The sequence below is a fragment of the Pseudomyrmex gracilis genome, unplaced genomic scaffold (genome assembly GCF_002006095.1).
Source record: "Pseudomyrmex gracilis isolate BER0280 unplaced genomic scaffold, ASM200609v1 scaffold_73, whole genome shotgun sequence".
In the NCBI taxonomy this organism is placed as follows: Eukaryota; Metazoa; Arthropoda; class Insecta; order Hymenoptera; family Formicidae; genus Pseudomyrmex; species Pseudomyrmex gracilis.
This window is the reverse complement of record NW_018020657.1, coordinates 296,330-311,382: the sequence shown is the minus strand read 5'-3', so window position 1 is coordinate 311,382 and position 15,053 is coordinate 296,330. Positions and strand designations below refer to the sequence as shown.

General features: G+C 30.6%; 1 protein-coding gene across 1 annotated transcript; it reads right to left on the bottom strand.

The window, feature by feature from the left end:
* Positions 1–4,641: 4,641 nt before the first annotated feature.
* LOC109854759 (GATA zinc finger domain-containing protein 3) lies at positions 4,642–8,698 on the bottom strand. The gene is made up of 4 exons (XM_020428180.1): positions 8,372–8,698; positions 7,128–7,523; positions 6,852–6,935; positions 4,642–6,683 (listed from the first exon to the last, which is right to left on the bottom strand). Exons 1-4 carry the CDS (start codon positions 8,387–8,389, stop codon positions 4,674–4,676), a joined length of 2,508 nt encoding a protein of 835 aa, XP_020283769.1. The 5' UTR covers positions 8,390–8,698; the 3' UTR covers positions 4,642–4,673.
* Positions 8,699–15,053: the final 6,355 nt, after the last annotated feature.

The window sequence follows — 15,053 nt, the reverse complement described above, 5'->3', positions numbered from 1 at the left end:
ACCTTATTGCTACACCGAAAAAATTATATTCTTGCAAGTAGAAGATTTTATACTTAAAAAATCTTCTTAAAGATTTTAGATGATATTCTTCTGAAATTAAGAATATATTCTTTGATAAAAAATTCATAAAAGGGAGGTCAAAGGGCCAATAAGACCCTAAACACGGATGTTAGTGTGTGAAAAAAATATTAAGGATTTATTGTAAAAATCGTTTAAAAAACGTAACGTTTCGATCCCGGGTTTGGATCATCTTCAGACAAAAGCCTGTACAAATAAAATAAAATAAAATATATAAAAATAAAATTAAGGATTACAAGAGAGAGAGAGAGAGAGAAGCAACTAATTACAAAAACTTACATAGTCACGATTTTTACAATAAATCCTTAATATTTTTTTCACACACTAACATCCGTGTTTAGGCTCTTATTGGCCCTTTGACCTTCCTTTTATGAATATATTCTTTATTTAAGAATATAGTCTTTTTCGATAGTGAGATATATATATGTTTTTCTATAGAGACTTTTTATATTCTAATCAGTATATATTCTTATCAATATTACTATTTAGAGGATTTTCCTCTTAAAATAAGAAACTCTTCTTGGCGCCTATTTTAGTATAAAATATACTTAAAGTAAATGGGATATCTCCTCAAAACAAGAATACAATTTTTTCGGTGAATATACTCGAAAGGTACACTAATTAATTATATTTATAAAATATGGCGCCGATTCAAACGCGAACAAAGTGTCAAAATAAAAAATTGCAAAATTATATAAATGTTTTAATGATAAAGATGAAAAAGAAAAGAATACATTTCGAATTTTATTACACCGAAAAAATTATATTCTCGTAAGTAGAAGATTTTATACTTAAAAAATCTTCTTAAAGATTTTAGATGATATTCTTCTGAAATTAAGAATATATTCTTTATTTAAGAATATAGTCTTTTTCGATAGTGAGATATATATATGTTTTTCTATAGAGGCTTTTTATACTCTAATCAGTATATATTCTTATCAATATTACTCTATTTAGAGGATTTTCCCCTTAAAATAAGAAACTGTTCTTGGCGCCTATTTTAGTATAAAATATACTTAAAGTAAGTGGGATATCTCCTCAAAACAAGAATACAATTTTTTCGATGTAGAGTAGTTAAACTCGCGCATTAATTCGCTGTAGATATCGCAATTGTGATTTTACTTAAAAATTAATCCTTTCCTCGAGAAGCTCTCTGTGCAAATTGCTTATAAATGTATAAAGAAATCATTGAAAGAATGCTACGTGAAAATATAACATAACCCACGTCTGACACGATTGAGATGTGTGTGGTAATTAGTGCCAGCTAATTGGCATCAATCGTTCTCACAAAGCATTATTGCCAGTGTACTTACAAACACATGAGAGACTTCTAAAATTATAAAATAAAAATAAATTAGTTGCGTGTTGTTGTTTCGAAACTTCTGGAAAAAAATACATTTAAATAACTTTTGTAAAATTACATTTAAAAAATAATATATTTCTAGATATTATATGTATACATTCCAATTATTATAAATTGGTTAATTGATTAATTGTTATTTAAATACGTTATTTTAAATTAATTGCAGCAAAACTGAGTGAAAAAGGCAAGTAGTCGCATAAGAGGATAGATATTCCTCGCGTGACGCACTATTAACTATATATTTGCTATCTAGCAATGAACTACCGCATTCGTATCTCAGAATTTGCGCACCGATACGTTTCTCGGCATGACACACACGATTCACGCAGTACACAAAAAGTTTCATACAAGGCAATTTACTGAAAATCAAATTCTAAAACATCGAATTCTAAAAAATGCTTGAAAAATTATAGAAAATTAAATACTTCAAAATTTTTTCTGTTATACATAGTAGCACCATTTTTTTTACTGCTTTCGAATATAAAAAAGACAACTGAAATAAATATATTAAATTATTATTTTAACGAAAAATAAAATTCCTCAGAAAATCAAAGACGTTGGATTAAAATTAGGATAAAAGACCCAATTACTGTCACCTGTCCAATTACCGTCACCCTAAGCTATTTTATTTAAAATATTAAATAAATCCTAAAAAGTTACGCATGAAAACAATTTAACATAGAATTTTAAGTGCAATTAATATAACAAAAAATCCAGCACTCAACATTCTTCTTTCATTTTAGGGGGTGACAGTAATAGCTCTCGCATCGTTCTTTTTTAATTATTAAATTTATAAATAAAAATAGAGATTTTGAGAGACGGTTATTATTTTGTTCCTTATATCAGAGACATCGAATAATACCAGATAAGAAGAAAAACACATGTTTTTGATAAATAAGTAGTAAAAACAATTCACTGACGCCAGAGTTTATTATTCGGGTGACAGTAATTGGGTCTTTTACCCTAGTTAACACATTAACTCTCTCTGTCATGGAACTTAGCAATGACCAATAATATTAAAGAAGTCGAGATTATTTGAAATATTTGCAACATATATATCTATGTAAACCTAACTCTCTCTTTTTGTAAAAATTCTGAATAATATATATCATCATTACAAAGACAGAGTACAAAATACAAAGAGTGCACCATTACACAATTTATATATAATTTTTATTTTTACAATACATATTTGAAATTAAATATTACGGTGTACTGAAAATTTTATCATTGACATTGACAATAAGACATATAAAATATTACAACGGTAAGAGACATATTTGTTGGACAGTCACCGTGTTATCTGGTATTGCTAAAAATCGAATTACTTATGTCGTTAATTGTATTTACTGTCACATCAAAAATGCACGTTAATGTATATTGGCAAGTGACGCGCGATCGAAATAACGAATTAAATCAAGCAATTATTTTTATTAAGCTATCACGATATTCTTGTCAAGCACAAGACAAGTCTTATTATGATTGCTAAAGTGGAAGCAACTTTCGACTACACAATGCATAATCAATCAATTTTATATATATATATATATATATATATAAATTAACTTACGCAAATTCTCTTAATCCTTTAAGCCCGTCATTAAACAGATTATAAAAATGTTTTTTCTTGATAAATCTTCATGTACACTTATAATTTTGATATGGCAAATAATACACACACGTCCTCGCTAGATCACGAAATAGCAGACATCCGTAATATAACATTGTAATATGTCACTAAAAATTACGTTCACTTGTGATGTGTTGATAGAAGGGCTGAAAAGACAGAGGTGTAAATAATTGATCGTCATTTTTAAAACCTTGCACTCTTACGTCGTCCGCAACTGAGAGGTTTTAACATTGTGTTGCGTAAAAGCTATGTATGTGTTTTTGTTAATTGCGCTTATTCAAATAAATTTGTGTGTTTGCGAAACAATTTGATAATTGTTACTGGTACGACGGGACATAATTTTGAGAACGACTCTGTGAGTGCAAAGAATTAAGAATTTTTTTTTTTTTATCACAAGTGACAGCTTTGGTATAAAAAACATGAATATTTATAACATTGAGATGAAATCAATATGTATCATCATTAAATTAATATATTAATACCAATGATATAATAAACTAACACGTCTGCTGGAATATTTTCATAGTTAATTATATATAATATCAAGTTAAATATAATATTGTCGTTTTTTTTTTTTTATTTAATCTCGAGTGTATTCACATTCGTACATAAAGCTAAGTATAACACAATATTAATGTTATCTTTTTTTAAATTATAAAGTTAAACGCGCAAATAAATAATAAAATTAATACGAAAAAAGATTAATAGTCAGACAAATAAATAGTTTAACATCAATTCATTGAATAAAAATCTCGCAGGAGAAAATTAATATATATAATATCGACAATGAACAATAAATTTTATTGCAGCACAGCATGTCTTAATATCGCGATGTGATAATAATATATATTAAGGTAAAAATTATGTAATTTAATCTTAAGTAATTTAAAATTATGCTTCATCATGTACAATTTTTTTCGAATCAAGTTTAAAAACAATTGACGAAACTATACATGTGTACATTATGAAAGTAATGATTATTATACGTTATTAATATGCAACTAAAGATATTTGAAAACATTTGATAAGCGAACAAATGTAGAATATAAAATTAATATTAAAATTTTTTTTATACGTTTTTAATATTTTTGTTTTTTGAAATTATTTGTGACTTTCATAAATTGTAAGAAAAGAATATTACGTGATACGAATATCGCAATCACATATAGCACATATACTAGTGCTTCGAAGTTATTTGTTAATGATTATTTATGTTGGACATTAATATCGATCAATGTGTGTTGCATTTAATTTTGCTTGAATTAAGGGCTTCCGGAAACAAAGTTGCGCGGAAACTAAGATCTGGCGAAATTGAGATTTTATCATGACTATATTTTTGTGAATCGACTCTTAAATTTTTTATCTCGCATAAAGATGCTTAAAATCAACTTGCAAATTTTTTCTAAACTCACAAATAAAACTTAGATTTATCTGTAAGCAGCGTGTAAGATAAACTTTCCTTTTTTTTTCTATACTACTGGGGAGAGGAGGATACAGCCTTACTTTAATATAGTTACAAAAAATAACGCTCTGTTATCTTTAAAGGAACTCCCTGCTTGATATAGTATTATTTTTTTTTTTAAGAATTCGCGAGATACAGGATTAAGTTTTTGATCCCGCCTTGTCTTGGATTCTCTGTACGTGAAGCCTTTTATCTTTTCTGTATTTCTCAATCGTTAATTCGGCATCGCTGGTGCTGCTCGACAGACTCAATGCAACGGGATCCAAACTCGCTGCCAATTTCAGATACGTCTCCTCCATCTCCTTTGTGATCTTTACCTCGTAATCTAGATCCTTCTTGCGAGAATCTTTTGACAATTGCTTTTCCGACACCTCAAACATTATGAGATTCTCGCTCTCGTCGTGTTCCGTACAATCTGGCAAAGAATTAATATTGCTGAGCTTGTTATTTACACAGTTTTTGCTGCATTCCTCAGCGTTCTTCGATGAGTTATTCGACGCGTCTCGAAAGTTGCGAATCAGAATATCCTGTTCCGAAGACTTCGTCGAAGGATCGATCGGATATACTGACGATGAATTGTCGTTCGTGATGTTCTCCGTACACTTGATCTTATTGCTATTGAATTGCGTGAGATCGTCCACGTACATTGACGATTGCACCCACTCGGCCACACGTTGCAAGTGGTTGTCCTGCAACAGCACCAGTGGCAAATTGTCTTCACTGCTGGTGGATATTGATCGCTCAGATCCTGCCCGAGATCCTTTCTTTGCGTGAACCAAAGCGGTATTGGCTTTGCCGCTGCTACCGTTACTGTACACCACAGCCTTATAATGCCCGGCGTTGTCCAGCAGGATGTTCTTCGAGCCAGGAGTAACGCGCATCAGGCAATTTCGCGGACCGGTCACGCGAATCTGATTCGAGTTGGATTTGGCGCTAGAGTTGAAGGCGCCGCCGGTCAGAGATTGTGCGACGTCGCTACAACTGCTGGACGGATCGGAGCTAGAGATGACCATGCTGTCGCTGCTGAAGCTCGGACTGGTCGCTTCTGTCTGACTGCCGTCGTTGTGATTCGCTGCGCTGTTGTCCGTACTTTTGACCTCGATTAGAGTGAACTGCGTTGAGTTCCGCGCTGTCAATCTGTCGTTCTTCCAATCACGATCATTGATAATGTCAATCTCAATATTGCGATTCGTTTTACATTTATTCTCTCTCATGACAATTGTCTCCGATCTCATTTTTGTCCACTCGTTTTTCCATAACCTATCGTTAATTATATCAATGTGCGTTTGTTCTTTGTCGGAAAGTCGGTTGTCAGAACCTGAAATCGAACCGACAAAGGAACTTTTATCACTCTTGTTCCAACATCTCGTAGCGAATCTATTATCTGAAGAATCGCAGTTTTTATTGTTATTCGCCCTGAGCTGATTCTTGGACGCCTTATCGTTGTTTATTCTATTGAGATCATTTAATTTCGAGAACGATGGCGAACGCTTGCTGTCGTGGGACGAATTCTTTTTGTTCAAGCTGGTCTTTGAAGTTGCACAGTTATCCTCCGTCGTACTGTCTTGCGTATTTCTGCCGCTCCTGCTGACGAACTTGTCCTTGATAGGCTGCGAGGCATACTTGGAACAGTCGCCGTTCATCTGACGGCAAACTTTATCGCTGTTCTCGTTGATTTCATAAAAGACCGCGTGCGTTGCGAGGCTCGGTTGGAGTTTGTCTTTGCTTTGATGGATCTCATTGTTCAATATATTTTCCAATGTCTGCTTGTCAATATTGTACGTATGTCCCTGAGAGAAGGAAGGCGCGTTGGGTACGCATGTTTGCGTTTCAGCATCCACCATAAGGATACTCCTGTGACACGTGCACGTGTCGCAGTGTTTGGCAAAAATTCTCTCCTTCTCGCGATCCTCCAACACTTTTGCCATAATGGCTGCCGATACGACATCCATTGCCGGTTTCTCGTCGTCGCTATCGTCATCGCTATGCTTATCCACTGTCGGCTTCGTGATATTGTACACCATTGCCGTTGGCGGAAACGTAGATATCGGCACAGTGATGCTCTTCATGTCCTGTTGCGTTGCATCTTGCGCGGAGCATCGCTTCTGCGCAACGTACGTTCGCACTTTAGCTTGCATCTCAGAAGGCAGCTATACAATAATAAAAGATCCAATTTTAAATATATTTATATTTCTAGTTTTTCTAAAATTATATTTCTATATATAATATATAATTATAAATATATAATTATATTTCTATTTATATTTCTAAAACGCGACACACACAATAAGTCTGTTAAAACAGTATTAAATACTTACCGAGTCATATTTTTGACCAACAAAATTCGAAGGTTTGCACTGCAGCAATTGGATAGCCAAATTAACATCATTTCTATATTTTTCCTAAAAGAATGAACGTTTTATAGAAGCAATATACACATATACGTATAATACGGACATCCCGCGTACATGTGTATAATATTTTATTTATTTATAACCAAAAATAATAAAGCTTGGCTAAAGTATAATTAACAACAACTCAATAGAATAACGAAATTTTGTCTAAAGTTGATGAAAAAAAAAGTATGTACTTACATTATCTTGTGTTAACCGATGAATTGTGTAATTAGCATCTGCCAATCTGTGAGACAGAGTTGCTATGTCCTTTGTAAAGGCACCTTTTTCTGTCTCACATTTGTCTACAATTCGTAGCAATTTATCTTCCAGATTTTGATTGACTTTTTGAATCCTCTTGTGCGCCTCGTGCAGACGCGAATATTTTTCCTGCCATATTAATAATTCCTCTTTCATAGAAGCAAGTTCTCCATTTGGAAACTTATCAGCCTCGTTTAAGAATTGCGTTTCCATAGTTACAATATGATTATCTCTCTCGAGAAGACGCTGACGCAAGTTCTCTATCTCCACATGCAAATGCATGTCACACTGCTGCTGACTGTCTTGGTTGCAAGTTCCGCACTTACAGCCACATTCCTGTGTTAACATTTACTTTGATAAATTGGCTAATACGCACACCTAACGCTGCATATTGTATTTTCACACAGCATTGTTGTTTCATTTCATAAATACAATAAGATCATCGTTATTTGCATCAAAAGCAAGTATATTTATATATTACATACATGTATAATGTGTGCACGCACAATGTATATACAATATTTTTAATGAAAAATATATACATATCAAACAAATCTTTTCTGACATGAATGTAAAAAGTATTTTTAAAACATTTGCATATATCAAATTAAGCAAATCTGAATTAAACATTTATTTGTGCAAATTTCTCATTGCAAATTACAACTCGCTAATATATCGATGTAATATTTATATACAGTACAAATTTTCTTCAATCACATTATTTTTTTTGTCATTCAATACGTTTTAACAAAAACACGAAGAATATAAAAAGATAATCCGCATAATCTGAAGCGCGAATGGGATACGCAAAAAAAAAAACTAACTTCTTTACAAGAAGCTGAAGCATACCTATATAAAGTGAAAAAAGGGAGAGAAAAAAAAGAGCATTTTTACGCGTGACAGATATTTGTCAACTTGTCGCACGTGACGTGAAGTCACGTCAGTCTGTCTGCTGTCAATAATTAATTGAAACACAGCGTGTAGAACAATAAAAAAAAGACTTAAATTCTATCAGATTGCAAATACTAATGTGCTAACGAGCTAAGTCATTCTTGTATTATTTATATCGAGATTTCTCTCGTCTGTCGCGTCAGCTGTCCGCCACGTTGGCAGGTTTTTTTCCGCGACCGACTGTCACCGCGGTCGCAGTTGCGACAAAAATTCGTCCGATCGGTCGCACGTACCTTGCACGTCTCCGCCATGGTTAAGCAATCCTCTGGAAATGATTTCGGGAATAATGCAAAAATATCGTCCGATGGCGCGACCACTACGACAGTGCCGTTGGTGCCTCATAACCCCCAATTTCTTTCCTCGACGTTCACGGACGGTGAAATACGAAAAAAAATGTGCACGCGATTAAAAAACGCGACGATAATAATACGCGTTCAGGAAAAATTTCGCGAGACGAGCGATAAAATGTCCAACATTTTTTAATTGCTGAAAAAAGCCTTAGAAACGTCTCTCCTCGTCTCCCGTAGTCCGTCACCTGTCGTTTCTCGTCGTTTCGACGTCTACCGCCGCGGCGCGAGCCAGCACGAGCGTCTTTGATAATGCCGCCGTGTACATCGAGCTAAACACAAACGGGCTCTGTTAGAACTGCTAGATATCCCATAAATACATATATATAAATATAAGATAAAATGATATAAATTAAATATACATTAATAAATAACGCAAATAAAACAAATGTAACTTAATTGTAACTTAAATATAAAATTCTTTATTAGAAATTTTACATATAACACAACGTACATACAACGTATCAAAAATTATCTTTTTTTTTTTAATCTTTTATAGATAAGTATACATACTTTTTCAATTAACATGATCGAATCGAAGGAAGAGAATGAGGCAAAGAAATTGTGCAGACTGATTTGCAAAAGTATTTATTAAATGTGTGTTATATCCCCATACATGATTTTATGTAATTATAAGTCGTTAATGGCGTTAATACAATCATAATAACATTAAATATTCGCAATATTTGTGTCAAATAGAATACTTGAGAACTCGTTCTAATCGAAAAGTATGTATGTGTGCTTTGGCTTTTGTATATATAGAAAAAAAAAAACCGTAATTTACATTTCTCTAAAATCATACGCACATAAATCGCAAGTGGATCGATCGCTAGTTTTACAAATGCAATCGAAGATACTTTTCTATAAACGTTCCATCAACAAGCTAATTTTACTGCTTTTTTACTGATTAATCAAAATTCATGTTGTTTTGCTTTTTCGAATTTTAATTAAATTTAGAAGAAATACACATATGGGATGTGTCCAAAAAAGTGCGGCATTCATTTTGATCTTCGGACAAAAATCTTGCAAGACAAAAATCACATTTCAAATATTCTACCACAATTTTTCTAATATCTTGAACATAGTTCAACCAGTGTTTTTTTGCTTAAAAAACTTTTTGTGAATAGGAAAAATTGAAAAATAAATATTTATAACGCGTGAGAGAATTCAAAAGTGCACAACATGTTCATTCTTATTGATTTATAAATTCTTTTTACTCTACATGAAAATATAACAGTAGATTGTAACTATTGCGATCTCAAAACTCTACTAAACGTTTATACGAAATATAATTTTATGTGAATTGAATCAAATCTGAAACAGTCAAGTTTTACATTCAATATAACATATACGTATACTATATTGTGTGTTATAAAAAAAAAAAAATCTTCGAATCTAATATAAACTTTTAGTTAGTTTCTAGTAAGAGGAAAATGCAAAGTAGAAAGCAGATATATCATTGAATATATTCGTATTAACAAAAATCTTAAAAGTATAATCTTTCTTGAACAATCCTTTTTGTGTTTGCACATGTAATATAATTGTAATATATTGATATATTTTATGTATATATACAAGGTACGACAATGGTCGAGCGCTTGTTCTGATCGGACAATCACACTATCGACAACAATGTTAAAACTCTGATGCAGACTGCAAAAACAAAGGCACCACAAACACCGTTTTAAACAATTATATATGTTTCTTTGTTTTACACAAATTAGATTTTTTTTTTCTTTTCTTACCAACTAAAAATACATGTCTGTAACGTGAATATGGTAGTATAAGCAAAATTGTACATGTATGTGTGTACATATTGTATATATATGTTACATATTTATGAGATCTTAAAAGTAAAAAGAGTAAATATTTAATGAACCATTAGAGTAATAGTGCTATTAACGCGATATCACGATATTTTCCAACGATATTAGCAATAAAACTATAATAATAACGCTTAAAGATACATGTGTATAATCCTTAATTATATTATAAATTGTTATTACAACTAAATTAAACAAACTATCATTAACTTTCAATAATAAAATGCAATAATCTTCTTTCTTTTATTAGAATTGTAATTTCTCACTTATATTTCTCACGTATATATATTTAAATTTAAAAAAAAAAAATATATATATATATATACTATTTACTGTTTCGATTAAAAGAACAAAATAAAATTTGTTCCGCTTTAAATTGATTATTTACAAATTTAGCTAACAAATTTAGCTATTTACAAGAATAGGGATTTGCCCTTTAATTTTTTAATATGATTTTATGGATTAACAAACCATCTGATAAGCATTTATCTTGGAAAATATCGCATTATTACATTCATGTATAATTAGTCTGTAAAAAATTTCTATTTAAAAACCATATCTTGCGCGTGACGAGATCTCTAAGTGAGATTTGTAACGCCTTCAATTTCGCAGACCGCGGTTTACAAATTATGCTACATTATAAGACTACACAGACGCGACAGAAAAAAAAAAAAAACTTATCTAAGTTTACTGTGCAAGGTAGGATCGAGTTATTCGAAGTCCTACGTGACTCCGCCAATCATTGTCACCCCGCATTACAGCAAAAGTGAGAAGCGCTGACATGCCTTTCTAATCGAAAAATTGTTTTAAAGTACTACTTTTATATATACCTGGCCACGTGAACACGAACGCGTTCGAGGAGATAAAAACTTGATTGATAAACACGACGACAAAGTCGTACGTTCTTATTTGGTTTGGTGAAATTGAACCACATGTTTTAAAAGTACAAAGATACAATATATTACAGATAATTCGAACGTTGCTCCAATGTGATAATATTTTTTATTACAGGTAAACACGAGACAAAAGTATATCGAACAGAGCTCTATATTATACTTCAATTTATTGAAAAATGCGAAAGTTAGTGTATAGCCGTACAATGCAGAGCAGAACGTTAAAAAGCAACGGCTTTTCTTCCTTCTTTAAATTGTCATTTAATAAGAACAATTGATATACTTCATTTATAGATTGTTAAAAGAAAGTTTTTTTTCTCTTAAATATACACTCGCCAGTCTTACTTAAATAACAACAAATGTTTAGTCGATTATTAATTTACAGAACGAATAAAACCTATTGTAGTTCATTACAATAGTTTCTATCCGTTTTCTCTCAATTAAAAAAGCAAAACAAAATTTATACATCTTTTCAAATTACTATTTACAAATTTAGCCAACAGAAGTTTTCGTTCGTATATGTATAAGTAGTTTTAACAAATAAAATTGTAATTTTTCCTTGATTGAAAATAAAATAAATCAACATTTGATTTACATTACTTACAAAGATTTTTCAAATATGTACAATTAAAAGTCAATTTTATAAAGTTTTTTTTATCATCATTTTATCACAAATGTTTGTGTTGCTAGAAGGAAATTGAACCGTTTCTCTTAACATTCGTCTAGAGTCACAGTATATCATTGCATAGTTACGCAAGAAGAAATACCCTTACAACGTATGACACAGCAATGGATATTATATTTTTTTTGTGTTTTTATATAATAATATATAGTATTTTTACCCTACAATCGAAATGATCCAAACATTAATATTACGTTCTTCAAATATTTCGCGCGACAAACAGGAAAAATCGTTGGCCATTTATTTCGTTACGGAAAAAAAAAAAAAAATTCGACGTGTCATGGAAAATGTGAAATACGATCTCGTCTCTTTCTTTCTCTCTCTTTTATCTTTCTTTCTTTGAGGAAAACGCTTTAACGATATCGAGATTCAAATTAACAAATCGCGTATATCGATTAGACAGACGTAGAAAAACCACTGATGTGTATAAATTTTTATTACAGCGCGATTTAACACTTGGAATCCAACGCTCACACACATAGCATTTTTTAATCTGCATTTTCTGTCCGGTTGTTTTTTTAACAGTATATGAATTATATAAAATCAACTATATTCTAGATAGATTATTTCAGCAGAAAACCAAATGCAAATAAAGTGAGGCTTTCACACTTTCGGATTCAAAGTGCTAAAATTCTGATGAGAGTGGAATAAGTACATTTTTTTTTTTTTTTTTTTTTTGTTGATTTCACAGTTATTTCACTGTTACTCGCTTATGTAGTAAATATTCGTTCTAATTGTTTCGCGTATCGCATTCACATATTTTCTATAAAAAAGTATTAAGTCGTTTGTTTGTTCGCTGCATTCTATTCTTGATTATAATCGCCGCAACTTCCGTACAAAATAATATGTGTATATATGTGTATATATATATACATATATATATATACACACACATATATATGTACACATATATATATATATATATATATTAATTGACTACCTACTTATCATTAAGAAAAGGTACGTTGTCGCATTCGGCTTCACAATTTCTCCTACATTTGAACACAGTTTGGAACATTTCAAATGTTGAGCGTTTCTTTTTATATACATATATATAGTATATACATATATATCGACATATATGATGCATATACATATATATATGTACATGTACATATGTGCTCTTATATATATTATATATATAATTTCTATATGCAAGAATATTAATAAAAGAATATGTCCGAATGCAACATTGCTTATTTCTATTATATACGCATACGTTGTAATATGTTTTTATATGTATACATATAATATATAAATCTATTTATAGACTTTTCATATTAACAACAACATAACTGTTCTCTGAATAAATGTTAACAAACTGAACACAAGAGTTTCTACACTAGGGCAATTTACTTGCATTTAGTGAACAATACTAATCGTAAAAACAAAAATTGCGGAAAAACGTTATAAAAGATTTATCCACTTTACACTTATTCCGTTTATCACAACAGGGAGATGCAAAACTTTTATTTTGCTTAGTTTATTACAAGATTAAAATTTTATTCAAATATCGATATATATTGCTTGTTAAAAACATTCTTATTGTTAATTGGATTGTGTATAATTGTCTAATTATAAATCAAACGGAAACAATACTTGCTATATATAATTTATTTGATCAAAAGAGAGTTGGTTTTGTTCAAGTCAAATTAATATAGGGTATGTATAACGAAACAAAAGTGCATCTCCGTTAAGTAAAATTGTGATTACGAGAAAAGTAGTACAGTTTCGATTACAGTGTTGTTTGCAGTCTATCTTTTACGATTTCTCTTTATATAATACATGTATGAATTATAATTTCCACTCTATTTTTGTATAAAGACTATTCAGCATGAGACTATGTGTTCAGCAACAAAGCGATAATTCCGCATGCGAGAGATGTCATCTAAAATGTAATCTATTTTTAAAATGTATTCTTTAAATGTAATGTATTCTCCAATCACTCTTAAAGTGATTTTACGTATTACAGAAACATTCGTGATAGGGTTTCAAAAATATATTTAAATAGATTATTTCCTGTCATCGGTTAATACACGATAAACATGCATCTTGTGCTTTTTGAAAAACTCTGCTCTAAATTACAGATAACATTTGCGATTGTTCGTTTCATATAACATAAGTTATTCCTTCAAGAAAATTTACATTCTATTCATTGCACAACAAATTGCAAATCTTGATTGTTTTCTCGATTTTTTTTTTTGGGAGGGGAGGCATTTCGCAGATCAAATACCAAAATCGAAAATACTAAAGTTTAAAAGTTCATTATTTTCTAATAAAGTTTCTTTAACCATGATTTAATTATTCTTTCTTTATAATCCATTAAACATTAATATCTTGCTACTTGAAAGAGACTTGAAAGGTAAAAACTTATATTTCTTATTTGTGATGAATTTCTGAATAACGTAAAATAACAACTGTATAGTAAAATAACAAGTTAATATATGTGATGTAGTTAAAAAAAAATGTATCATACATATATATATATTATATATATGGTACTAAACATATTTGTACAAATATTAACTGTGTTCTACTTAATAATTCAACAAATGCGTACACTTACAAACACGATCTATATAAAAATAAGTACACGATCTATGTAAAATCAACTTATAACTTTAAAAAATATTAAAAAATTTTACTACTTACAGATATTTTAAAAATAGAAGCTTCAACTATATAATAATAAATTTGCATGATTAAAGAAGAACTAAAAAGAGTATTTTTTTCTTGCTGCGTAGTTTATTTCTTCTTGCACTTCGCGTCGGAGCAAAAAAGTCAAAAACTAGCATACAAAAAATCTAATTTACTTCGACGTAAATCGAAGGCAAAGCTAGAGAATTTATGTAAATGATTTTTTTGTTCCCGACGTTACTTTATTGCATGTCATGCGATGAAAAAAATTAAAAATCCTTAATTCTCGACAAACTAATACACTCTACAAACATAATACAATTCTCTCGAAGGAATAATTAATGTTGAAGAATAATTTATGCAATTAACCGAATAAATCACATTTTTTCGGTACTAATCTCATTAATACGTTTTCTGCCAATGGTTCACGTGGCACGTAACATATACTAGCGATATTTACACGTCTATACATATATATATATATATAAATATATAAATATATAAATATATATATATATATGTATATATATTTA